A 25,617-nucleotide genomic window follows, 5' to 3' on the forward strand; every position below is an offset into this window, starting at 1 on the left:
AACCCTATCTAATACATTTTTCATCGAGCAAACTGGAACCGGGTCTTAAACCGCCAGAAGGACTTCTTCGTGTAGTAAACTCCGTAGGTAGACGATCGTTCAGCACGAACTAGACGATATAAGCATAATTAAATGATCGCGTAGACGACGACGAGGCTGCGAAGCTTAATCGTCTATGTGATCGTTTAGCACACGACAAGTAAATGATGTACCATGCGTTACTAAGCGATCGTTTAGTCAGTTACTAAGCGATGAAGCTTGCTGACCTAAATGATCGTCCAATGCACGTGCGTTAAACGATACACGAGCATCTCATCGTCTACACGATTCGATACTCTACGATCGCATAACCGATCGTCAATACGATATGATCAACTCGTGACCGAATACCTCATCGTTTAACCGATGCGGTCAACAGCGATTGCATACTCCATCATCTTTACGATGCAATCAACAGCGATCGTGTACGACATCTTCTGCACGATGCAATCAACACTAGATTGCCTCCTTCCTCGAAGAAACAAAACGCTTGCCCAGATCTTCTTCTTCGAACGACTCAAAACTTCAACAAACTTTGAATACATACTCGATAATGATTATTAATGCCCAAAAACGTAGGGGCCTTTACAAACAACCGCAAATGCAAAAGGATTTAAATCAAACCGAGGCTACCATCCACGAAAATATCCATTAATCTGCACATCCATAGCAAATTTAACCATTAAACAATGTAGAAATGCACCCACCATGAACGTACATGTCATTTCGTTGCAACATATGAAATCGAAGTATCAAAACCTACCTCTGATACCAAATGAAGGATCTCTTACCGAAGAGTTCCATGAACGCGTTCGGATTGCTCCAATTTCACAGTGATCGAAATACAACAATATACATTCAAATGTATAGTTATGCAAGCTAACAGTCAATTAACGGCATGCTTTAAACAAGAAATCACAAGGGAGAGAGTTACCATACCAGTTGAAGACGTTCTTCAAACTTCGAAACTCAATGCAGCGAAAACCTCTACCCAATCAACCAACGCCCAGCAGAAGCATCAACTATAGTATCACGAACAATCGCACGAACATGAACGTCGTGGTGATGACACCACCAGAAAAGAGCCCCAGGTATTCTCGGAGTGAGAACCCAAAGCGCGGTCTTTGGTGAATTTGGTAGAGGAAGAAGGAAGCACGGATCGTGTAGGCGATAAACAAGTGGGAGGGAAAAAGGCGCTATCATCTAGCAAAATGCTTATCGTTTAGGAGAAGCTAGATGATCGTGTAGGTTTTATTGAACGATCATTTAGAAAATGGTATATGATCGTTTAGCAAACTCGGCACACACTACGATCGTTTAGGGAAGCTATGCAATCGTGTAGGAACTAGTACAAAACAATAAACTGGGGCATAAAAGCCCAGTACAATAAAATCTCCCACTTGCCCTAGTCTAGCCGCGGGCGATCCTGTAGACCCATACACCTAGGTGACCCTCAAACACTATAGCCGTGAGAGCCTTTGTAAACGGGTCAGCAACATTAGAATGGCTTGGGTTAGACTGATTCATCTCATCTCCTCAACCTCTTGAGGTGTCTTAGGACACATATCCTTAGACAAAGTGACTCCATGCTTGAAAGGCAGTAGGCCCCTCTTGGAGTCCAATGAGAGAGAAAACCAGAGAAGCGCTAAAAGGGAGAGGCACCAACGATCCGTGGTATTTGACAGTAAAAGGAGGCGATGATTGACGGACAGAGATGCGTCGAAAGACGCTGTCGACATGCGACTGGCGAACTTGGCGTGCTGGTGCTGGGCGACGACTGAGTGGAGGGAATCGTTTAAGAGAGAAAGAGACTAATGTGAGTGAAGTTGAGGGAAAGAGATGAGAAACAAGAAGAATTTCCTTCTTGGGCTACATGCAACTGAGTGAAGCGAAGCCAAGAGCTATTATTTATAGTAATACCAATTTCCTAGTCAAAACCCTAGTTTTACTTCATAAATATTTATATATTTTTATTTCTTTCCCTCCTTAATTTCTAATTGTCCCACCAAAACACAGAAAAAAAGTACATGTTACTTTCCCTTTCCCTCTCAAATTTCAGAACTTTCAAATCTATTCCCTCAAATCTCTTAATTACTCATTTGACCAATCCACCAACTCTCTCAAATTAAATGCCCAAAATAAATTAAAATTTTCAAAGCCACCTAAATAAATTAAATCCCAAATTCCAAATCCACTATCACCTGTACTTTAAATGAATTATCCTATCCTAAAATATATTCAATTTTTTTCTTTATATTCAAAATATCACCCAGTACTTCAATTAAAAAAAAAAAAAAAAAAACCTGAATACTCGGGATATTACAGTAAGTATACCAGAAATATGCTTAATAAGTTTAGCCTTGAAGAGGCTAATCCCAAACGCACTCTAGCCCAAACTCATGTGAAACTTACCAAAGGCTCTAATGCTACAAATGTTGATGAAAGCTTATACAGGAGCATGATTGGAGGTCTTCTTTATCTGATAGCCAGCAGTCAAGACATAGCTTATGCCATGGGCATTTGTGCTATATATCAATGAAATCTGAAGACAAGTCATCTGACAAGTGTTGAATGGATTCTCAAATACATCAGTGGGATAGTGGACTATGGCTTTCTTTATTCCTCTGATACTAATCTTGTTCTGTAGGCTATTGTGATGCTGACTAGGTTGGAAATTTAGAAGATAGAAAAAACACCTCTAGAAGATGTCTCTTCCTAGGAAACAATCTTCTATCTTAGTTCAGCAAGAAGCAGAACTGTGTTTCTTTGTCAACTGCTAAAACTGAATATATAACTGCTAGTAATAGTTGCATCCAACTTCTGTAAATGAAACAGATGCTTTAAAAGTATGATGTTGTGCAGGATGTCATGACCTTGTTTTGTGAAAACATGAGTGCTATCAACATTTCCAAAAATTTTGTTTACATCAGCAGGACTAAGCACATTGATATCAGGCACCACTTCATCAAAGAACTTGTTTAGTCTAAGGTTATATCCCTTGAACATGTTAGTACTGGTAAAAAGATTGCAGCATTTTCACCAAACCGTTGGATGCCTCTCAGTTTGAATCCTTGCATGCTGCTCTCGGGATTTTTCGAATTAATTACTAGAAATTAAGTGTTATTTTGGTAAGTGGAGAGATTTGGGCCAAAATTCATATTCATCATCCAATAATTAATTCTTACCATATTTCATTTAATGCAGTTTACTTTTTAAATTCAATTTTTTTCTCTCAGCTAGCAATTCAATTCTCAAACGATTGTGGTGTTGGTCTTTGCCCTATTTTTTTATCTCATTGAGTTCAACTGTCTCCCTATATTTCTTCCTTAAGCATTATTGTGCCTCATGGTGAGAACTCGAAGTGGTACATATACTTCTGACAAGAGAATGGTAATGTTGAAGCAAAAAGCTAATCGTAGACGACATGTCAGTCCAAATATTTCGTCAGCTAGGATAGACATTCCTGATACTTCCATTGAAGAATCCTCCTCTAAGAAATCTCGCTTAGACTCATCTCCCTCTAATATCCCATCCCAGAGATTGAGGGAGTCTGTTGAAGATGTGCCTATTGTCCAACCCTCTTTACTTGTTGGCGTTTCCAGTTAGTCAGAGGTCCTTGACATTCGCCTTTCACCATGGTTTCGTGGGATGGCTCTACTGTAAAGTATGTTGAAGATGACGCGTGTAAGCCTCTCATGAGTTTTGATGATGATCAAAATCTTTTGAATATCTCTAATGCAAATGAGGGTGTAACGGTTCCCTCTATCCCTTTCTCTTATGATATTGAATTTGATGTTCCTATTTTGTGTACTATCAGGTCTGAGACCATTGGTGACTCTATTATTCCCAATGCGTCTAACCCTATTATTGATACTAAAGTTGGTCCTAATAAAGTTAATGTTGTGTTTTCTTTTGCTCTTGTCATCTCTTCGACTGCTATTAAGAAGGTTTCTAATGTTATCCTTGATTTTATTGATATTCTTCTTAACATGAGGGATTCTATTATTCATTTTAACCATAGTCCTATGAAGTATTCTCTAGTTACTTCTGCTTCTTGCTATGGTGATCAAGCTGTGGCTTCCCACCCTTCTATTGACTCTAATGGTGGGCAATCTATCTGTGGCTTGAGTTCCTCTGAAGGGACTATGTCAGTTTCCTCTAATGATAATATTCCTCTTGCCCAGTTGGGCAAGCTAAAGAAGAGGACCTTTGTGGATGTACCTGATGATTGTGGCCCTTTTACTCATACTTCTTCAAAAGGAACCCCCTCTAAGCAGAAGTGCCTAAACTTTGATTCTGAACCTTCTATGCAAATTTCTGTTTCTAGTACTGAGGATGATATTGCTTTTGTCAGAGACAAGTCTTGCACAAGTGTTGGTCATCATAAAATTCCCCCTAATGTTTCTTATATGCCTATTGATGGGATATTTTTTCATAGCGAGGAAAATGTTCTGAGGTGGATGGTACAGAGGCGTATTGCTGACGAAAAGGTTTTGTTTGACCATACTAAGTCATTTTTGGAGATTATGGACCTTCTTTAACGTGTTGAGCTACTCAAAACTTTTGTAGACCTCGGTTCCTTTTATCCTCAGTTGATGATGGAGTTCATCGTCAATCTCCCTTCCAAGTTCAATGATCCCAGTTCTCCCGATTATTCGAAGGCCTATATTAGAGGCACTTGTTTCACCATTTCTCTTGTTGTTATTAATGCTTATCTAGGGTGTGTTATTTCCCCTCCTTTTGGTAAGCTTCATCCCTCCACTAAGGATCTAGTTGTTGAGCTTACAAGTGGTACTCGGTCTGAGTGGCCTTCATCTAGTCAATTGTTTGCCTCCATACTTAGTGTGAAGTATGCTATTTTGTTTCAAGTTGGGATTGCTAACTGGTTCCTTCGACTTATGGGTCCAATCTTTCTCCTACTCTGGCATATTAGAACACAATCTACTTTTGATTTTGAGGTGTTTGTGTTCAATCAATTTCTGTGACATGTTAACTCTTTTGCGATCAAACTACCTATCTGTTTCTTGCACTTAATCTATGGTATCTTACTATCTTAATGTCCTAATATTCTTGGTCTGAACAATGCTCTAAGCCCTACTCCTAAGTCTCTTAAACTCAATTATAAGAATTTTCAAGGTCATGTCCCTGACATTATGAATCACATCTGTCCACCCAAGAGTTTTGACATTCTTCTCCCTGACGATTTATAGGTTCTGGATGGTGGCTTATTGATTCCTACTAATCTTGGTATTCATATCTTTCACATTTTGGCTTCTGAGTCTCGTACCTTGAGCACTATTATTCGTGATCTGGCTGACCGCCGTTCTGAAATTGATGCGTTGGTCCACCTATTAAGTGTGGTGCTTCCACGGTCTGATGCTACTTCATCTTTTCAGCCCCGTCGTCTGATTGATTTTCTTCTTGGAAAAAAGGGGAGATGTTTGGGTTGTAAAGAGGGTAAGAAGGGTCGAATACCCATTTCTCTTGGTACGAGTTGCATTTTCCGGCAAGGTTTCCAGCAACGGAGATAAAGGTATTGTTGGAATTTTGGTCATTTGTTTGGTAGGGAAGAGAGTAAAAATGGAGAGAACTACAAAGGTAGCTCGAATTAAGAAACCCATTTTTTTCATTTGGTTCGGTTCTTTGCACTCTATTGCAGGCTTTTATTTTTAGTTTTTTTTTTTTTTTTTTTCCTTTTTGGAGTAAAATGAGTGAGAGGGTGTGGGAAACCTTGTCTTAATCATTTGCTTTATATAATGTCAATAGGTGAAAAGAAGAGAGAGAAGGGAACATCTAGTTTAAAAAAAGGGGGGGGGGGGGGGGGGGGGGGGGGGTAGTTGCATAAATAGAATTCAAGCCCAAAATAATAGTATATGTAGTACAAGGATAAAATAATTGCATATATAAATCAAAAAATGGTAAAAGACTAAAAAACCCATGCCTAGCCACCATTTTGTTTGCTTCTTCTCGGTTTTCTCAAATTAAAAGCTATTACTGATAGCTGTTATCAGCTGCTATTGCTGATAGCTTCTATCAATTGCTATCGATGATAGTTGCTATCAGCGATAGCTTTCAATTTGAGAAAAATTAATATAATTTTGAAATATTAGCTTTTAATTTGCTATCAATTATTAGTAGCTATCATGGATTCACTTTCATCAATTGGAATCAACGTTGAAATATTACTACTTAAGGCTATCAGTGGCTATCAATGATAGATTTATAAATAGTGATCAACTTTGAAAGAAGACCAACAACTTTGATTATCATAGTAGTTATCACTAATAATCTTTTATCATGGCTATCACTGATAACAACTATCAATCGTTATCACTGATAGACTTTCATCAATTAGAATCAACCTTGAAATATTAACATTTAAGGCTATTAATGATAGACTTCTATAATTGGTTATCACCTTTGAAAGAAACTCGATATATAGATATCACCTAAGTTTTATCACCGATATTACTAACATCACTCATATTGTGGTTATCAGTGATAGCTTCTTTCACTGATAACATCACTAATAAGATGCTATCAATGATCTCACTGATATTATGCTATCAGTGATAGTTCTCTATCACCGATAACGTACTATCAGTGGTAGCTTCTATCACCGATATCGTGCTATCGGGTAGATTCTATCATCGATAACATGCTATTAATATTAGCTTCTATCACTGGTAACCTACTATCAGTAGTAACTTCTATCAATTATAGCCACTGAACACCTTTTTGCCCCTTTCTTATCCTTCCCAAACATTTATAAGTCTCTTTTTCTTTTCTATGATAGCTTCTATCACTGATAAACATGCTATTACTGATAACTTCTAGGCATTCCACTTACATTTTAGCTCGAGATTTAACTTTATTAATTAAATTCACTAAGTTGGCTATCAATGATAGATTTCTATAAGTGGCTATTAACTACGAAAATATAATAAAAAATTAAGCTATCAATGATAGAAAATATTAGTAGTTATCAATGATAGACTTTCATTTGCTTTTTATGTTTATTATTTGTTATAATAATCAAACTTGATGATTGGCTTGTTTGTTAACGTTAAGTCACTTATGAATTGAGTACTTTCAAGTCATGCATACGGAATTCAGCTTCATAACTCTTGTGAAAAAAAAAAGGAAGAAGAAAAAATTCAAATAAAGGAAAGAAAATTTTTAAAAATAAGAGAAAGAGAAGAAGCAAAAATTGAAAAAAGGAAAGAAAATTAAATAGAAAAAAATGAAGCAAAAACCGGACAAATGAAAGAAAAACTAAAAAAAGAAAAAGAAAGGGAAGAAGCAAAAAATCGGAGAAAGAAAAGAAAATAAAATAAAATAAAATAAAAAAAGATAAAAGAAGCAAAAATCGGAGAAAGGGAAGAAAATAAAAAAAAAAAAAAAAAAAAGAATAAGTAAGAACCGAAGAAAGAAAGAAAAAAAGAATAAGAAAAAATCAAAGAAAGAAAAGAAAATTAAAAAGAAAAAAAGAAAAAAGAAATGAAAAAAAGAAGGAAGTGAAAGAAAAGAAAAAAAATAAAGGAAAGACAAAAGTAAGGGAAAAAGAAGGAAATGAAAGAAAGTAAAAAATAAAGGAAAGAAGCAAAAATCAGATAAATGAAATAATAAAATAAAAAAAACAAACAAAAACTGAGAAAGAAAATAAAATGAACAAATGAAAAAAAGGAGGGAAGAAACAAATATCGAAGAAGAAAAATAAAATAAAATGACTAAAAAAATGTGTACAACAAAATAAGACAAGAAAATGTGAAATTGAAAATAAAAAAAAAAAAATTAAAGATTGACTAGTCAACTCGTCCATATTTACAAATATTTTTAAAATATAACATATTCGTAGATTTTTTTCTCTTATTCTACTATGTATTACAAATATCCAAAAAAAAAAAAATACTTCCTTGCCCATTGGATCTACTTTCTTTTTGGTTAGATAACCAGATCGAACCTTCGATTTAAAAAATATTATAAAATATTGTCCTTTTAGTTTTCAAGTTTTGAACAATACTTAGCTATAGATTATGTTACACTCAAGTTCATACTCCATCTTTTTTATACACCAAAAAAATAATTTTTCTTATTTAAAATGTGTATAATTATTTAAAGTTTAAAGGTAATTTAAAATTACTTTTATGTTTTTTATTTAATTTTTTTTTAAAGAAGATGGCCTACGTCTATGTGTATTAAAGTCTTGTTTAGTTATATTTTGAATAGAATGAGAATGGAAATGGAAATTGATTCTCTCCACTAAGGATGAGTGGGGTTCGGTTTGAAAATTTTGAAACGATAATGATTTGTGTTTTACCTTTAATTTTACTTTACAAAAGAAAATTTTCTGCCGACTCCATTGTAATCTTTTTCCACACAAAAATAGTTTTTCTTGATCTCACTCGTTTTCAGTCCTACCGATTGAGTTTAAGGTTTTATATATGATTGATAATAAATAATATTAGAGAATCAAATGTCTATATTTGATTGTATATGAAATATGAGAAATTATATTTATATTTAATTTATGGAACTAAGCATAATAATCTTATATAATTTTAATAAATTAATTAATCAAATGATATTAATTAAGAATCAAATAATAGTTATTATTATAAATATTTGGAAAATGAGTAATTTATAATTAAAAATTATTAATTAATATATTTAACGAATTTCATATTAATTACACAATGATATTTAGTTATTTTTAATTAATGAAGTTAGTGTCAGTAACTATAATAGTCGGTAATTATAATTTAAGTTTAATTAATTAACCTAAGAAAAACATGTTTTAATAAAATATATACTATTTATCCTGAAATGTTATAATTCTAACCTCTATAAACATAGAATTTGGAATACAACAGAATCAAGACTTGTCAAAAAAAGCTAATGCTGAAACAGGTGAATGCATAAGAAGATTGGATTAACATGACCATGTACTAGAAGCGGGACCATGCATTGAAAAGAAGTATGCAACAAGAAGATGACAAATGCATGGGCGGTGATATGTCTAGTCAAGAAAATTGACATTCTTGTCACTAGCTTCTTTGACCTCTTTTAAAACGTCAAGAAAAGTGATTCTTGACATTTTAAAAAATGTCAAGAAACATTGTTTTTGTAGTAGTGCAAGTTGGGAGATGATTTGAAAAAGACGCAGCAAAACAAATGAATTGATGATGCGGGGAAAGCAATGGAGCAGTGTATGAAATAAAATGTAAAGTGTGTCCGACAATCATTAGAGAGAGCTCTGAGGAACTATCAAGTGAAACTATAAATAGGTCAACTCTTGCACACTTTCACTCTCTTCTCTTCAGCTTTTTCTTCCCGACTACTTCTTCGTCCTTCTTTGCCCAAGTTTTCTTCTTCCTTTGATTCTAGAAGAGAAATCCTTTAGTTTCAAAATAAGAGGAAGACAAAGGAGAGAGCCATCCTTCATTTTTTTCAGCCAAGTGTAGATAATTGATCGAGAAAGTCAAAAGAAAGCAGAAGACTATGACCGATGACTTGACACTTTTACTTCTCTACTCACATTTCTTTCATCCATTCTATATGTTCTCTTTTGAATTTGTATTAAGACATTGACATTGTGATTTACTTCATTCTTAATATAAATCATGATTTTCACCATCTCTCATCCATTCATGTGCTAACTTTTCTTCACAATGAGTGGCTAAGTCCTTAATGTGTTGGGAAGAATAAATTAACATTATAACCAGCTTTGCATAAGTAGAAGTTTATCTTGTCTAATGTTCATAATTTTATTGCTTGAATCTATTTGAACAATCGATTTAAGTAGAAATAACTAACTACTTGAAAGACTAAGTGACTCTAGAAATTATTAAACAGGAAAAGTATTAGCTTTATAAATAAAGACAACCTTTTGTTTATTTAACTTAAGCATGATCTTAGAGATAATATTAATGTGGCTTAAACACAAAGAAGTGATTACCTTACTTTATTAAGTTAAAGACATGAATGGATTCTTAGGTATAAACTCGTATAAATATTGATGCATCTTTTCGACCCTACTTTACCGATTGATTGTTAGTCATTTAAATTAAGCTTACTATACTCGTGCGGCATATCATTCATCAACGCATCCATCTTTCACCCTCAACGCTTCTTTCACTTCTCCTTGCATTAGCCTTTAGATAGTCTTTTACTTTATTAGTTAAACGTTCAACTAAAATTTGATTTATCTTGATCTGTGAAAATCATAAGGACCAACTTTAATTTATTGTCATAAAAGTTCCTGTGTTCGACCCTCGTACTCATCAGGACATACTAATCGAGTTTATACTTGAGCTTGGTTAGATAAAACTTGTGTCTAATTAAAAGATAACCTAAGCAAACAATAATAAATAAATTAATCATCCTTTTGCAATAGAAATCAAATGACAGTAATTATTTCTTATTTTTTTGTATTTTTTTCTACTGAAATCGACAAATAAGAAAAGCGAGAAAAAAGAAAACATAAATAGTAGAGATGGACACAGAGATTTAAGTGATTCATTAATGATATGTCTTAGTTACATCCACGAGCAGAGAGAGGGATCAATTTATTATTAGAGAGAAATATCATATAATACATATTGTAAAGGCACCTCGACAATTAGATCATGGTTTATATATAGCATACCCTTCTAAACCCTAGGTCCAAACGCGTAAACAACATAAAAATGTATATAAATTAGGTTGTGGGAGCATTGTCCCTAAACCTCCACCAAGGCACGTCACCCATAGAACTCGACTTGCTAACCAAGCAGCGAGACCTCGTGCTTGGTCATTTGGAGTGCAATAATAGATTCAAGGCATTCCAACACCAATGTTTTTTTTAAAATTTATAGTTATAATATAATAAAATTATATAATACTAATTTATAGTTATAATATATATAATTATATAATATATAGAAGTAGGTAACATGAATTAACATATAAAAGAAACTAAATGAATAGGTTTCAATTCAATTGAAAACAACTAAGAATTCAAGTCTTAGTATTTACATAAATATGCTATCGACCATCAAATGAGGTAGCTGTGATCATGTTTGGCGTGCAAGTTCCAACATGGCTTTGTTTGAATGCCCGAGTGTGAATCTCAATTTTGCTGCTACTAAATCCAGGTTGCTTTGGCATCGGAAGATCTGTGATTTCATTGTGAAGCATCGAAAGAATTGTCGTTATATTTGGTCTTTCCTTTGCCAATTCTTGAACACACAATAGTCCCACGTGAATGCATCTCAAAATCTCTGCTTGAAAATGCAATTCAAACATTGTTTGATCAATCAAAGCAACTACGTTGTCCTCCATCCATAATTTCCATGCCTGAAATGACACAAGAAAAGGTAAACAAACCCTATGTTAATAGAGGAATACTAATGTATAAATATTATAAATTTGATGGATAGACGATCCTTACAAATCCTAGAAGGCTCGACGCGTGTTCATTCTCATAGAAGCTAGTATTTTTTCTTCCGCTAATAATTTCAAGCAACAAAACTCCAAAACTAAACATATCTGATTTCTCTGAAAATTGGCCATTCAATACGTATTCTGGAGACATATAGCCGCTAAGATATTATTAAATAAGTTAATTAGTCATTGTTCTAAGAATTTGACCTATAAATAAGTAGAATTCATAGAGAAAAAAACTTACTAAGTACCCACAACTCTTGTGGTTTTAGCTTGAGCTTCATTGCCGTAAACAATTCTAGCAGTACCAAAATCTGAAATTTTGGGATTTAAGTCTCTATCTAGTAAAATATTACTAGCTTTGAGATCTCTATGAATGATTTTTAGTCGCGAATCTCTATGAAGATATAGAAATCCTCGAGCAATTCCTTCAATAATGTTGAATCTTTTTCTCCAATCTAACACTTTTGCTTTAGTTGAATCTGCATATTTAATTTCCAAAGAGATGATTAAAACAATAATGTAGGACTTGTGAAAAATTGAAAAGCTATCAAGCTATATTACAAGGCTAACCAAAAATAATTGAATCTAAGCTTCCATTTGGCATGTACTCATAAACCAACATCCTTTCTTCTCCCTCGACACAACAACCAAAAAGCTGCACAAGATTTCTATGTTGTAGTTTTGAAATCACCATTACTTCATTTGTAAACTCTTCAATCCCTTGTCCAGAGGTCTTTGAAAGCCTCTTTACTGCTATTTCTTGTCCATCTACCAATTTTCCCTACAAAAAAATCAAAGCCAAATTTCCATCATCTTTCTTCAACTTTAATCAACAAAAAGAAAGAACTTTATTCCCACCTTGTACACTGGCCCAAACCCACCCTGACCAAGCTTGTTATTGGAATGAAAATGGTTAGTTGCAATTGCCAGCTTATCAAAATCAAAAACAGGCAGCTGCTGAAGCTTAACTTCGTTCACTTTATCATGCTTCATATCAACATCAGTGTTCATCAAAAACTTGTTCTGCCTTTTCCTTTTCCTATTCCTTTTCCCTGTTCAATACTCAAAATTTCAGTAAGATAATTTCAAAAGGGAACTTTTTACCTGATTCTCTAGTTTTCTACTTACATAAGCAATATATGCAACTGATAAGGATTAAGGTTCCTGTTACCACAGAAGCTATAATGATTACTTTCATGTCTTTGGTGATTCCCCTTTCATCTGTGACAGAAGATAACAAAAGAAAGTATGAGACATTTTAAAAGTTCGGTTTGGAATGATTTTTCAAGTGCTTAGAAAATGTTTTAACAAGCATTTAGAAAGTCATTCCTGATTTTATACCAGCTATTTCTGAATATGCCACACGAACGTAAATGTCTGCTCCATCATTCTTGAATTGTTGAATGTCAATTAAATCTCCTCTCCATATCATACAACCAATCCCTATTTTATATGCATAAGCAGAACAAGAACAGTTTGACGCACACTGGATTCTGCAATCATTTTCCGAAGCAACAACAACCCAGGCTGCAGAATCTGGAACTTTAACCATTCCCAACTTCAAAAACCCATCCTCATCTTTTCCCATTTCAACACTGATGTTCTTCTTCTCACACTTCAATGGTGAATTCCTCACACACCCACTTCTCCAATTTCCTCTGTTCCATTCCTCTTCCATCTCTGGCTTAAAACCTCTCAAACAACTGCAAATTGGGGTTTTTTGAGAATCACAGACCCCAAATGCTCCACAAGCACCATAAACATCACACTCTGTTTCAGGAGCTGACCAAGCAACCTCCCATTTCTGATCCTCAATATTCCAATGTTTCTCTTCCAAAGTCCCGTTGGGGTTCAAGTAGTAGAAGTATAATTGAGCTTCGTTTGCATTGGCAATTGAGAGAGAGTAAGTTTTGTTTTCGATTATGAGATTACCTCCATAAAGATAGTCAGTGTTCATACCAGGTACTCCGATGAAGACTTGACCGTCCCATGGACCGGACCTCCAATACGGGCGGCTGTTTCTCCAAATTATAACTTCTGGGATCGTTAGAGGGTCGATTCCAAAGGAGAAATTTCCTGACGATGGATCAGAAGGGGTTTTCCACGACACGATTTCTACTTTCTCGTTTGTGATTGAGTTGGTGATGAATTTCATCATTGGCAAGAATTTGTCTGATGGGTCTTTGAAACTCTCCCAAATGACGGCCCTTGAAGTAGAGTCCAGCAGAACAAGGTTTCCAGAATCAAGAAGACGAGCGGTGGAATTCACTCCAGCGTTAGAAACTTTGGAATTCCAAAGAATGTTGTCGTGTTCATCTAATACTACGAGATTCCCGTCCTTCGATACGGTGAAAACTCCGGATTTGTTGTTGAGAGGCTTGTCTCTGTTAGCTACCCAGAAAATAGTTGGTACAGGCACTCGTTTATCCCAAATTCCGACGAACCGATTGGTGGAATTGGGAGGGCTGAAGAAACCCAATTCGAAGAAACCACGATTGGACAAAATAGCTTCGGGATCCTTGAGGAATTGTGTCGATGTGATCGTATCTATGCTGCTGGAAATTTTCAAAACAAAGCAGAGGAGAAGAAGGATTAATGGAATGCTGTTGGTGATGGGTTTCATGACTGGTGGAGTTGAACCAGGCCTATGGTGAACATCACGTCAAATGTCAATTGAGATTTAGTTTTCTATGGGTTTTTGTCGAAAGAACAGAGAGAACTAATGATTTTATTTAGTATTTTAGTTGATTGAAGTTTCAAGGTGGGTTCGGTTCTAAATACAATATTATATTAGTCGTTTCGATTTTCTTTGTCATGCCTGTACCTGCAGACGCCATTGCTGAAGAAATTGAGTCTCGAGGAAAATGGCGGGTAATTGAGGCTAAATCTATGGCTTAGTTTGGAAGAAAGATGATTTTCAATTTGCTAAATCCTCTTCTTATTTTGTTAACTGGCATGTAATTGTACGTTTTTTCTGAAAAATTATTACCTTACAAAATTAGCACATTTTTCTTAAAACGGGTTCAAATAACTTTTTTTAATAGATATCATTGAGATTTAGATGGAAAAAATTAACTTTTTCTAATTTATAAATTGTTTTAGTGGGCTTATTTTTCTAAAATATTAGGTGTTTTTTTCTAAATCTTATATCAAATCTTATATATTTTCAAATTTTCTACAAATATTATATCAAAATCTTACGTAATTTTTTAAATCTTTAGCCCAAATTCTAATTTTTAAATTAATTTACCAATTATCGAAATGAATTTTTTTACATGGATCTCACGTGATTGATTTTTAAATTTTTGGAAAGATTAAATTTTTCAAAAAAAAAGTAAAATATGGAAAATATATAAAATCTCGGTATGAATCTCGGGCAGATTAACACCACTTTCGGTGAATTATCGGACAGATTAATATCGAGATTTTATATATTTTTCATATCTTACCTAATTTTTTAATAAAATTTAATTTTTTCCAAAATCTAAAAATAAAAAATAGAGTCATCCATCTTAGAAAAGAAACTAATTGGTAAATTCATTTGAAAATTTAGAAATTCATATAATTGTGGAAACAGAAATTTGCCTAAAATTACATGAGAATTGAAAATAATATTAGGTAAAGATAACCAAATTTGGAGAAAATTTGAAAATATATAAGATTTGGTATAAGATTTGGACATATTATCTAATATTTGGAAAAATTACTAAAATTTGGGAGTTTAATCTTTGATGTATCAAGAAAGGCCTAAAAGGACCAAAACAATATCAAGTGAATTTTTTAATGAAATCTCGGTGGTCGATCTCGAGTGATATCTATCGAGAAAACTAGTTTAACAACTCTTCAAAAAGCATGCTAGTTTTGAAAGATGTAAAGTTGAATGTATTATTTCTGGTAATTTTCCATTTTCTCAAGGTAAATTCAAACCACATCTCTCTCTATATCGCTAAAATATTCGTATAATAGTTTAGCTATGCTCACTTTGGCACATGTACTTATATTAGGAGTATAATGATTCAATAAAAAAAATATTTAGATGCTTTTTAGGCTACTCTTTTTTTTGCGCATCTCATTCCCACCTAAATTATCCTATCAACTATTCTTACTTCTATTTTTTTTTTTAAAAAAAAATATATATATATAGTTTATTTCTTTTTGTGTATAATGAGTTGCGGCAGAAATTGTCAAAAATAACACCTATAACTTTTCATCTTTCAAAACTAGCACCCTTTTTAAAACTAGTTGAAATAGTTTTTCTCGGTGCATCTCGATCTAGATCGACCATCGATATTTGAATAAAAAGTTAACCTTTTCATTTTATCGATTATTTTGGACTTTTTCGGTGAAATCTCAATCAACAACAAGATTCTCCTAAGGTGTGTTTGGTATGGGATAAAAGTAGACAGTTGAGTCGAGTTGAGTTGGTAATTATTATCTAGAGAGTTAAATTATATGGGGAGTTAAATTATCTGTGTTTGTTGTGCAGGTTGAGTTGGTAATTATTGTCTGTGTTTGTTGTGCAGAATTGAGTTGAGTTGGTAATTATTGTCTGTGTTTGTTGTGCAGAGTTGAGTTGAGTTAGAGGATCTGATGCAGTTTTTTTTGTGAATGAGATTAGTTCTATTTTTTTCTGTTTATTTTTTATTTCATTCTTTTATTTTTTTAGTTTTATGATTTGCTATTGTTGATTAATTTTCAAATATACACGTATTTTCTCAAATCATTTATGACATAAACTGGACAATCTCAATTTTTTTTTCTCAATTTGTAGAACATAATAGATTATTTTTCATATATTCTTTTAAAAAACAGTAATAATTCTAATTCTCTTCAATCGGTAAAACATACCAACAAAATATATTTCATATTGCTGCTCAATTAATTGGTATATTGTATATTGTATGTATATATATTGAAGGTATATATATTTCATATTGAATTTTTGTATGTATATATATTCAAAAAAAAATTCACAAAATATATGTTCTTTTCGATACTTATAATATTAGTTATATTTACAGACACAAAAATTACATATTTTTAAGTATGCAAAAGTTATCATTCTTTTTGACATGATAGTCCATTGTCCATTTGCTGTTATCAAAAAGAACTATAAACAAAATATAGGGGTGTGGTCAGTCTACATGTTTCTTCCTAGTAGAAGGAGGCAGTACCTCTTTCGTGCGTGTTTTGGTATTGCAAGGAAGCAATCTGTCTTCTGAATGTCTGTGACAACGAGGTCAATAAGGGTGACTTGATCATCCTCATCCAGGCCATCAATGTTGTATATGGTATTTACTACTTTCTTTCGATGCCCGAACAACTGTATTTGAGAGTGCGAAATAATTTTCATGATCGAAAAGAGGTCTTCAACAGTATCCATCTTTATAGGAAAAGGGATACACAAGTTGTTCTTGAAAGGGTAAGGTATTTGGCAGATTATGTTTCATGATTAAGGAAGAATAGCAAACGATGTCAAGCGTCGGTATTGGGCTTATTGGGTTATAGTTTAGATTTATGGTGTTATTTCCCAATGTACCTATAATAATCTAAAAATACATGTTTTCAAGGGCTTAGTGAGTTTTTTTTCCTAAGGATAGGGTTGAGGGTATTTTAGTTAAGTCTTTTTAAGGGCCTAGTATTTTTTTTTTTAAGGGCCCAATGTACCTATAATAATCTAAACTTGTCATAATCCTAGTTCCTAGAACAACAAATTTTCATCGAAAGATGTGTTAAAACAATGTATATAGAAAAAAATATGCATTTTTCCATATTTTCAAAACTTGGTGAACCGATTGTATGAATATTGGTGTGCAATATTTTTTTAATTCTTATGTCACCGATTAGAAACTATATTTTTCAGAAATTAAACATTGGTTATAATATTAATACCATCGTTTCATTACAATTACATAATTTTAAAAAAATCAATTTTGATTGTGAAACGATAGTAAAACATACTAAAATTAATCCTGAAACGATATTCTATACACACCAAAATATATAGAATATGATCTTATTGAAGCTGAAAAAAAGAAAGAAGTGAAATGAACGTATTATTAGATAAAAAAAAAAAATTACATAACAGTACTATTTCACCCATAATTCATCAAAAATTTGAGAAGTATCAAGAAGGTGAAAAACAATGTGGATCTCCTCCTCATGAGCGAGATCCTCATTGTTTTTCACCCATTGAAATGAATGTATTATTAGATAAATAAAATTACATAACAGTATTATTTCATCCATAATTCATCAAAAATTTGAGAAGTATCAGAGGTAAAAAACAATGAGGATCTCGCTCATGAGGAGGATCTCCTCATGAGGGTAGTGAAAGTGATACCAGCGAGAGTGATACCAGCGAGATTTAAACAGAATGTTTTTTGCAATTTTTTTCTGAAGGAGTTTACTGATTGAATCTTTATTTCATGCAGAAGTGATTTAAGATGTCAACACGTTTCAGAATACCCATAGTCGACCAATTTCCCTATCAAGTAACGAGCTTGGCCCACATTGCTAATGCAAACAAGATTGTGAAGGAAAAGCTTATCCAAGGCATTTAGAGATGTTCAAGAGAATAGTTTTTTGGCGATTTGTAGACGTTGATATGGTATTTAACTGCTCAATTATCCATCATATGTTGTTGAGAGAAGTGAAGAGAACGAGATCTAACTCAATCTCATTCTCCGTTTGTGGAAAGGTCATCACTTTTTCGAAGGATGATTTTTTGTTGATGACTGGTTTGTGGCGATCCTCTACGCGAGTTGATCAGAATGAGCAATCCTCATATGAACTTGCAATCAAGTATTTTGGTAGTCGAGTGACAAAGGATACCTTACATGTCGGTCTACTAGAAGAAAAATACAAGGAGTTGGAGCTTGAAAATGACGAAGATGCTGTGAAGATCACATTAATCTAATATACGGAGGTTGCAATGATGGGAAAGAACAAACAGAAAAATGCAGTACTACAACAATCTAGACTGGAGTACCATTATTTGGGAGAGGACACTCGATGATTGCATTGAATGATAAGAGTAGTGTAACACCCCCATTTTTTTTATTAATGTAATTTCAGTAATTTTTATTATTTGAGGATATTTTTTGGAATTTTGGACTTCAAGTGTAATTGCGAGTCATTAATGGATTTGACGTTGAAATTATTCAATTTGAAAATTAATGGTAGGAATTAATTTCATTTTTGGGAAAAAAAAGAAGTTAATAAAATAAAGTGGAATAAGGAAAAAAATAAAATAAAGTTTATTTTATTTCCTTTTTAATTTTTATTATTATTATTGTTATTATTATTATTATAAAACAAATTTCCTTCTCTTTCTTCCTCACGCTCCCCGAAACCCAATCCTCTCGCCTGCCGCAAACTCCCCGCCAACATAACTGCCCGCCGCCGTGTCTCCCGTCGAGCCTCCACCCTCGCTTTGCTGAAACCCCCGAGTCACCGCCAGCCTCACGTCACTCTAGACGATCCACGCCGCTCAGCCGTCGCGACTCCCCCCTAGTCGTTCGCGCCAGAGCCCGTCGAGCACTGTCCGTGGTCGTCCTCCAACCGCTACTCCCCAGCCGAGCCGCTCGTCTAGATCTCCTCCACGCGTGCCGAAGCTCACCGTCGTTGGGTCGCACAACCGTTGCCAGCTCCGTCTTACCCAGCCACCCACCTCACCAAATCCACCGCCGCTTCATCAAGCCAGCTGTCCGGCGCCGCCCAATCCCTACTGCCGTGGATCTGGGTAAGGTTTTGTAATTTTTGTGGGTTTCTTTCAAAATACTGAATGTCGTTTGATTTTAGGTTAGTTTTGACAAAAACCCATTGTGTTTGGGCCATAGATTCAGGTTGTAGCAGAGTTTAAAAATTGGGAGCGTGTTGGGCGAGGTTGCAAAGGTTTGTCTTGAGTAATTTTGGTGAGATTTAGTATCTTGGCCCTTTTGGTTACAGGTAATTGTTGAAGCCCTTGCTATTGAACTTTGGTTTTAATGTATGTTCTGGTTGGGCAAATAAAGAGCTTTGAAACTGACTTCGAACCAAGCCACAACTTTGTTAAGCTTAATTTAGGGACCTTTGGTAATTTGTTTAAATTCAATTAGGCCCTAAGGAATAAGTTGAAAGCATTGGATTTATTGTTTAGGTTGGAGTGGCTAAATTAAACATCATAATTTATGTTATAGGTGGGATTTTGGTTTTCCAAAAGTATAAAAGGATTCATTGTTCGGATTAATTTTGGGAGTTTCGAATTGAAGTAAGTAATCTTACTACTGGAACTACCCACGGGCCAGACACTGGATATATGCATGAATATCAAGACAGACGATAGCATGATAAACGGATAGAGTAGTAAGACTGATATATGTTCTTGTATGAGAATCTGAAAGATTTATTTGTGCACGTAGATACCTGCATGCTAGTAAGAGATGATACTTGATTCACTGAGTTGTATTTGATACGAGGATATTGAGGCGTATATGCATGTTGTATAGCCATGATGTTGAGGTGTATATGTATGTTATAAAACCATATTGTGATAATTGTGATGTTGAGACTGTGATAGTGTCTTTACTGATTAGTTAGATGTCCATTAGATATTGTGTTTCCTTCGAAATTCACCAGATATTGTGTTTCCTTCGAGATTCACAAGATATTGTATTTCCTTCGGGATTCACTAGATTTTGTTTCCTTCGGGATTCACTAAATATTGTGTTTCCTTCGGGATTCACCAGATATTGTGTTTCCTTTGGGATTCACCGGATATTGTGTTTCCTTCGGGATTCACCAGAAGTTGTGTTTCCTTCGGGATTCACCAGGGGTTTGTTTCTTTCAGGATTCACCAGAGGTAGTGGGCATACTTAACTACAGTAGGATAGAAATCACTTTTTCATGTATGTATGTATCTCATGAGGACTAGAGCAGTTTTTATGTTCCACCAAGGGTAGACATCTAGAGGACATAGATGCCTAGCTCGACCCTAGTAGTGGGGTTACTTACTGAGTATTTTATACTCATTCTTTCTCATGTTGTTTCAGGTAAAGGTAGAGGTAGAGATGCACCAGCGATTGATAAACAAAATTCGTGATCGAGCCACTGAGACCAGTTTTATGCTTTCGTTCATGATATTTAGATTTCTTTCCATACTTTTTTAACTTTTAGTTTTGTTGTTTGAAATTTATTATTAGGAATTGTTTTCAGACTTATTATTATCATTTATGATTTATGGGTACTCTATTATTTGTTTTAATATTTAAATTTAATGAAGGACTTTTGAACTTACCTTATTTATTTAGTATTTATTTCATCATAAAAGGATGTCGTTTTAAGTTCCATGCCTGCATGTATTTAGTAATGGCCTAACTTAAGTCCTAGGGGGTCGGGTCGTTACAAGTAGTCTATACAAGACGAAGGTGAAAGGAAATAAAAATTACGTCGTGAAGTATTCTTTGCGTGGATTTCCACAAGCGTTCCAGGTAAATTTGCTTAATATAATAATCGTGTTGTTTGATTTAATATTACTATTTTTCTTAATATATGTTAAATTTTATTTAGGTATGGACATATGAGATCCTAACTGCATCAATAGCTGGGAACATTGCAGAGCAAAGGAGCAAGGTGGTTTTGCCTTGCATATTACGATGGTCATGTTCCCACTCAGTGTCCTTCAAAGTACTCGAGAGAGATATATTCGAGTCTAACAATGTACATTTACTCTATGCATAATATGTTTATTTGGTTGTTAAATTAACACTAACCAATTTACTGGGTTGTTAATGCAAATAAAGGTTAAAGAGGGTATTGTCATGATAGACACTAAGAGGGAGTTTCGGGATACCCCAGTGGACAGACGACCTATATTTGATCTAGGTGCCAATGATGATAGTGCTGAAAGTAGCAATACGTCGAGTAGTGGGGGGTAGTTCTAAAAGCGACAGTGATGATCATTATGGAGGTAACAATGATGAATGTGGACGGGTGGAGGGAGGGGATGAACATGAGCATTTTGAGCACGAGGATGTTGAATGTGGAAGGGTGGAAGGAGGGGATGAACACAAGTATTTTGAGCACGAGGATGTTGAATGTGGAAGGGTGGAAGGAGGGACATACACACCTAATGATGATATGTTCCATGATGTGATGGGGGATGTACACGATGAGGACAAGTTGAACCCACCTGATGTTCATCTTGCAAACTCCCATAGAGAGCGATCTATGGATGAAGAGTGTCCTGAGTGTGCTGCCCGCAGGGAAGGAGCCAATCCGAACGATTCTATTTATCCGTACCTGCGGACGATTACTAGCTCACTATCGAGGTTGGATGGTCGTATATCGAGTTTAAATAGTCGTGTATCCAATATGGAGGAAAACATGACAGACATGAAAGGACAATTGTCGGTCATCCTGTCATTGTTGCAGTTAATGTGCAAGGTTTGCATTTACTATCATTTTATATCTTTACGTGTTTAGTTTTTACATGTTCGTGAACTCATCATTTTACTTTACTAATTCAAGGGTTCCACGGTGAATAAGGAGACGACAAGGTTACCCATCCCATTTCGGGATCCCGATACCATTGATGCGACTGCCTCTGATACTCCTATCCCCCCTGTAGAGCCTCAAAATACCACCACTACACCTACTCCCATCCCCCCTCTAAAGCCTGATACCACAACATCACCCACTGACGTTGAACCTATAGAGGCCGACGTCCCACAAACAGAGGCCGACATATCTGACTTACTCACCATGCCACATACAAAGGCCGACATGTTTGACATCCCAGAGGCCAACACTTCTGGTATTGTTACGACCACAGAAGAAGTTACACTAGTGAGTAATTTATTGATCAGTAATCTTTTTTTATATTTTTATATTTCTTGATGAGTAATTTTTTGTTATCTGTTTATGTAGGAATCTCGAAGAACTACTAGTAAGAGGAAAGTTGTTGATAAATATACGCCTCCAGCTCAAGTAAAGAAGAAAAGTATGGTTAATTATCCTCTCCCAGGTGTGCCTATGTCGCTATCTAGAGCAATTGTCACGTACAACGTAGCACATGATGTTCCACTTAATATCTTTACAGAAATGATGGGCTAGATCTCAGATGAGAATACTAATAATGAGGTTTGAGAGAATTCCTTTAAACCACTTGCCAAGCAATTTTTCAAGGAATTGATTGAACCGAGTTCGTGGGTCGAGTATGATGTAAGTTTCCTAGTCTTGACTTTTTACAGTTGGATATCTTGTACTTTTACTGACATAGTAATTTTTTGCAAACCATAAATATTTTATTTCATTTTATGAAAGAAAAATTTTAGATCCGACCTGACATGTACATGCACAAGTTCACCATCTTGTCAATTGGTGTAACGGTAAATTTTGATATATTTTGTTGTGCAGAGTCAACTATGGTATATTTTGTTACTTAACTTTTCATTTTATTTGGCAGAGTCACCTTAATGCTTGTGGCGGGGTATTTAAACGAATAAAGAATAAGACGAGACTGGAGGCTGCCATAACATGGAAGGATGAAGACACGTACAAGTTCTACATCATCGTTAAATTCGATGTCAAATGGGCGAATGTGGATTTAGTGTATACGACAATGAATATCAGTGAGCCCTGGATGGTCCTTGCAATGGACATTAACAGAGGTCATATATTTGTGTTCGATTCACTTCCGTCATACACACCAAGGACAAAGCTGGTGAATTGGTTGGAGCCATTGACTGTCACAGTACCATCCCCACTTCACTACTGTGACGTGGATTATTCAAAGTCGGACCTATCCACACCTCGTTGGAAAATCTTGTGACCTATAAATGCGACATACAACACGGGTCGCTTGATTGTGGCATATTTGCAATAAAATTACTAGAACATCCGGTGACTGGTGTTGATTCGTCCATAATCACTCAGGAGAAAATGAGTGAATATAGGATGCAGTTAACGTGTCAATTGTGGGCGAACACTCTGTATTTGTGTATAAAACATGTATTTTTATTGCATTTTTTGTGTATGTTGAAGGATCTCAAAACGAGAGTTCCATGAGCGGATTTAGATCGCTCTGATTTCACCGTGACCAGAATATAAATGATATACATTCTATACTAACAATTATGCATAATAAACTCAACAACATGCTCAGAATATGATAAAGCATAGAGAAGGGGTTCATTACTAGAGGAAGACGATCTTCGATTATGTGAACCCACAGCAGTGGAAAACTCCACTAATCTACTAGCACCCAACGAGTTTTTTGTCTGTTATTGCACTATCCGAACGTACACGAACAAGGATTCGGGGATAACACCACCACCAGGGCGACCTAGGTATCCTCGGCGTCAAAAACTCAGAGAGTGGGCTCTGGTGAGTTTGGTAGAAGACAAAGGAGAGGATTTCGTGTAGACGACAAGCGCGCACGAGAATTTTGCTATCGTATAGCGGGAACGCTTATCGTATAGTAAAACTATACGATCGTTTAGGAAAAACTGGACGATCGTTTAGGAAACTGGTACACGATCGTTTAGGGAATGCATGAACTAAGCGATAGTTTAGATGAAAGAGAATCTATCGTATAGGCTCTCGGCGATCAATCTTTCACGGTTTCTTTTTTAGCGCGGGATCTTGAATGCACGAATATAAACTCTTTCTAAATTGAAAATGATTTTCAACCTTTATCCCCCCGGTTACCTTAACCCTCGCGGCCCACGTTCCCATGTTCAAACATTTAATTGGTTAATTATTAAATAATTAATCAATTAATTTATTTAATAAATATAATCATATTATATTTATATCCTATAGTTTGATATCATATATCTACTATAGTATTTTTTTTCTCTATTTGATATAAATCATATTTGTATCTAATTTCCTCCAAAATAATGTATCTCATACATTTAGCCAATTATATCATATATAATTAGCTATTCCAATTATATCATATATAACTGTACTTCCTCTTCTCAATTTGAACATTTCAAATTAACCCAAACACTGGTTCTCGACTTTATCCAAGCTACCCAGGTGACATAATGGACCTATGGCTCGAAGCTCCAACGATACGTAAATAGCTGACTAAACTCTTTAGCCACGAGATTCACTATTCGTTAACTGTCAGTTATTCCACTAAAGACTAACAACTGAACTCTTTTTATCACAGATATATTTCTGTGTCCATTGGATATAACCAATCATGAGTACGATGACCCTTCACATATGCTCGTAAGTACAACTGGGTCAATTTACCGTTTTGCCCCTGTAATTACATCTCACTCCTTAAGTACCACTGATTCCTCTAATGAACGATATAACATAGTCCAACTATGTGTGAACACCTCTCGAGCCAAGAGAAGGTGTGTGGTGCCACATCGTTCAAGCTCCAAAATCAGCCCTTAAGGGAGTCATCTATCTACTTACCCCTGCCTCGGGGAAGGAGTGAATTCCATCTTGTGTAGCTGAGTTTCCAGCTCCCAAATCAGACGTATCCCCAGAATGGTAGGTTTGAATCGGCGACTTGGCCACTCGCACCCATACAAATCAAAAGATCGCCCTCAATGGCAGGAGTTCCCAACTCACTTAGGATTGAGGTCATTATACCTATGGTCATCCTAGTGAAGTGAAGTCTTTGTCATGAACGGTGTTATATAACGAGACATTAACTCTTCGTGGTCAAGTCTTATATAAACTCTTTGTATAGAACGCCTCCGCTCGCATGTCCTCAATACGAATGATCAGGATCAAATCATTTATGGAAAGTCACAACACTTGTAATCATTCCACAAAGCAGCCAGCATCCGTAACATTACCAGGATAAGGTTTCCCTCCTATATCCATATAATACAGACCATTTTGGTTATCACTCAAGACATGATCCACTTGTATGTCACTATATACATGCTTATGTCACATATAGATAACCAGGGGTTTTATGTTTATTGGTTTGTGATAAAGCAAATAAAACAAGTAAATGAGTAAAACAATAATATGTGAAGTAAATATCATGTATTAACAATCGCAGGTGTTCGTATATACTGTTTACAAACTACAGGACACGAGACTTTAGGGCATCAACCTTAACAGTAAAAACATGTATTTTTTATGTATGTAAAACATGTATAAAATAATTTTATCAAAGTTCAAAGTTCAATA

General features: G+C 34.9%; 2 protein-coding genes and 1 long non-coding RNA gene across 7 annotated transcripts; 2 read left to right on the forward strand and 1 right to left on the reverse strand.

The window, feature by feature from the left end:
- Positions 1-10,925: 10,925 nt before the first annotated feature.
- On the reverse strand, positions 10,926-14,343 carry LOC150034722 (G-type lectin S-receptor-like serine/threonine-protein kinase At1g11300). Of its 3 annotated transcripts, none has more exons than XR_016531038.1 (7): positions 12,808-14,343; positions 12,595-12,687; positions 12,325-12,518; positions 12,037-12,247; positions 11,708-11,945; positions 11,471-11,604; positions 10,926-11,376 (listed from the first exon to the last, which is right to left on the reverse strand). XR_016531038.1 is itself a non-coding variant. In XM_090316005.1 (7 exons), the coding sequence occupies exons 1-7, from the start codon at positions 14,087-14,089 to the stop codon at positions 11,065-11,067; spliced, it is 2,481 nt and encodes an 826-aa protein (XP_090172131.1). In that variant the 5' UTR covers positions 14,090-14,343; the 3' UTR covers positions 10,926-11,064. The 3 variants fall into 3 exon arrangements, 2 of the variants coding, with proteins under 2 accessions (XP_090172131.1, XP_090172132.1); XM_090316005.1 differs by having other exon boundaries at positions 11,471-11,621; XM_090316006.1 differs by lacking the exon at positions 11,471-11,604.
- A 4,416-nt stretch (positions 14,344-18,759) lies between these two features.
- Positions 18,760-19,506, forward strand: LOC150034723 (uncharacterized). Its single transcript, XR_016531055.1, has 2 exons — positions 18,760-19,210; positions 19,308-19,506. It is a non-coding gene; the product is annotated as an uncharacterized LOC150034723 (long non-coding RNA).
- Positions 19,507-19,579: 73 nt separating this feature from the next.
- Positions 19,580-23,580, forward strand: LOC120082924 (uncharacterized). 3 transcript variants are annotated; one of them, XR_016531053.1, is made up of 7 exons: positions 19,580-19,717; positions 20,499-20,936; positions 21,016-21,165; positions 21,249-21,891; positions 21,976-22,293; positions 22,375-22,668; positions 22,913-23,580. XR_016531053.1 is itself a non-coding variant. In XM_090316024.1 (4 exons), the coding sequence occupies exons 2-4, from the start codon at positions 21,337-21,339 to the stop codon at positions 22,558-22,560; spliced, it is 1,059 nt and encodes a 352-aa protein (XP_090172150.1). In that variant the 5' UTR covers positions 21,026-21,165; positions 21,249-21,336; the 3' UTR covers positions 22,561-23,580. The 3 variants fall into 3 exon arrangements, 1 of the variants encoding a protein (XP_090172150.1); XR_016531054.1 differs by lacking the exons at positions 19,580-19,717; positions 20,499-20,936 and having other exon boundaries at positions 21,026-21,165; positions 22,915-23,580; XM_090316024.1 differs by lacking the exons at positions 19,580-19,717; positions 20,499-20,936 and having other exon boundaries at positions 21,026-21,165; positions 22,375-23,580.
- The last annotated feature ends 2,037 nt before the right edge of the window (positions 23,581-25,617 follow it).

This window comes from Benincasa hispida, chromosome 8 (assembly GCF_027475165.1).
Source record: "Benincasa hispida cultivar pf3 chromosome 8, pf3_genome.v1.1, whole genome shotgun sequence".
Lineage (NCBI taxonomy): Eukaryota > Viridiplantae > Streptophyta > Magnoliopsida > Cucurbitales > Cucurbitaceae > Benincasa > Benincasa hispida.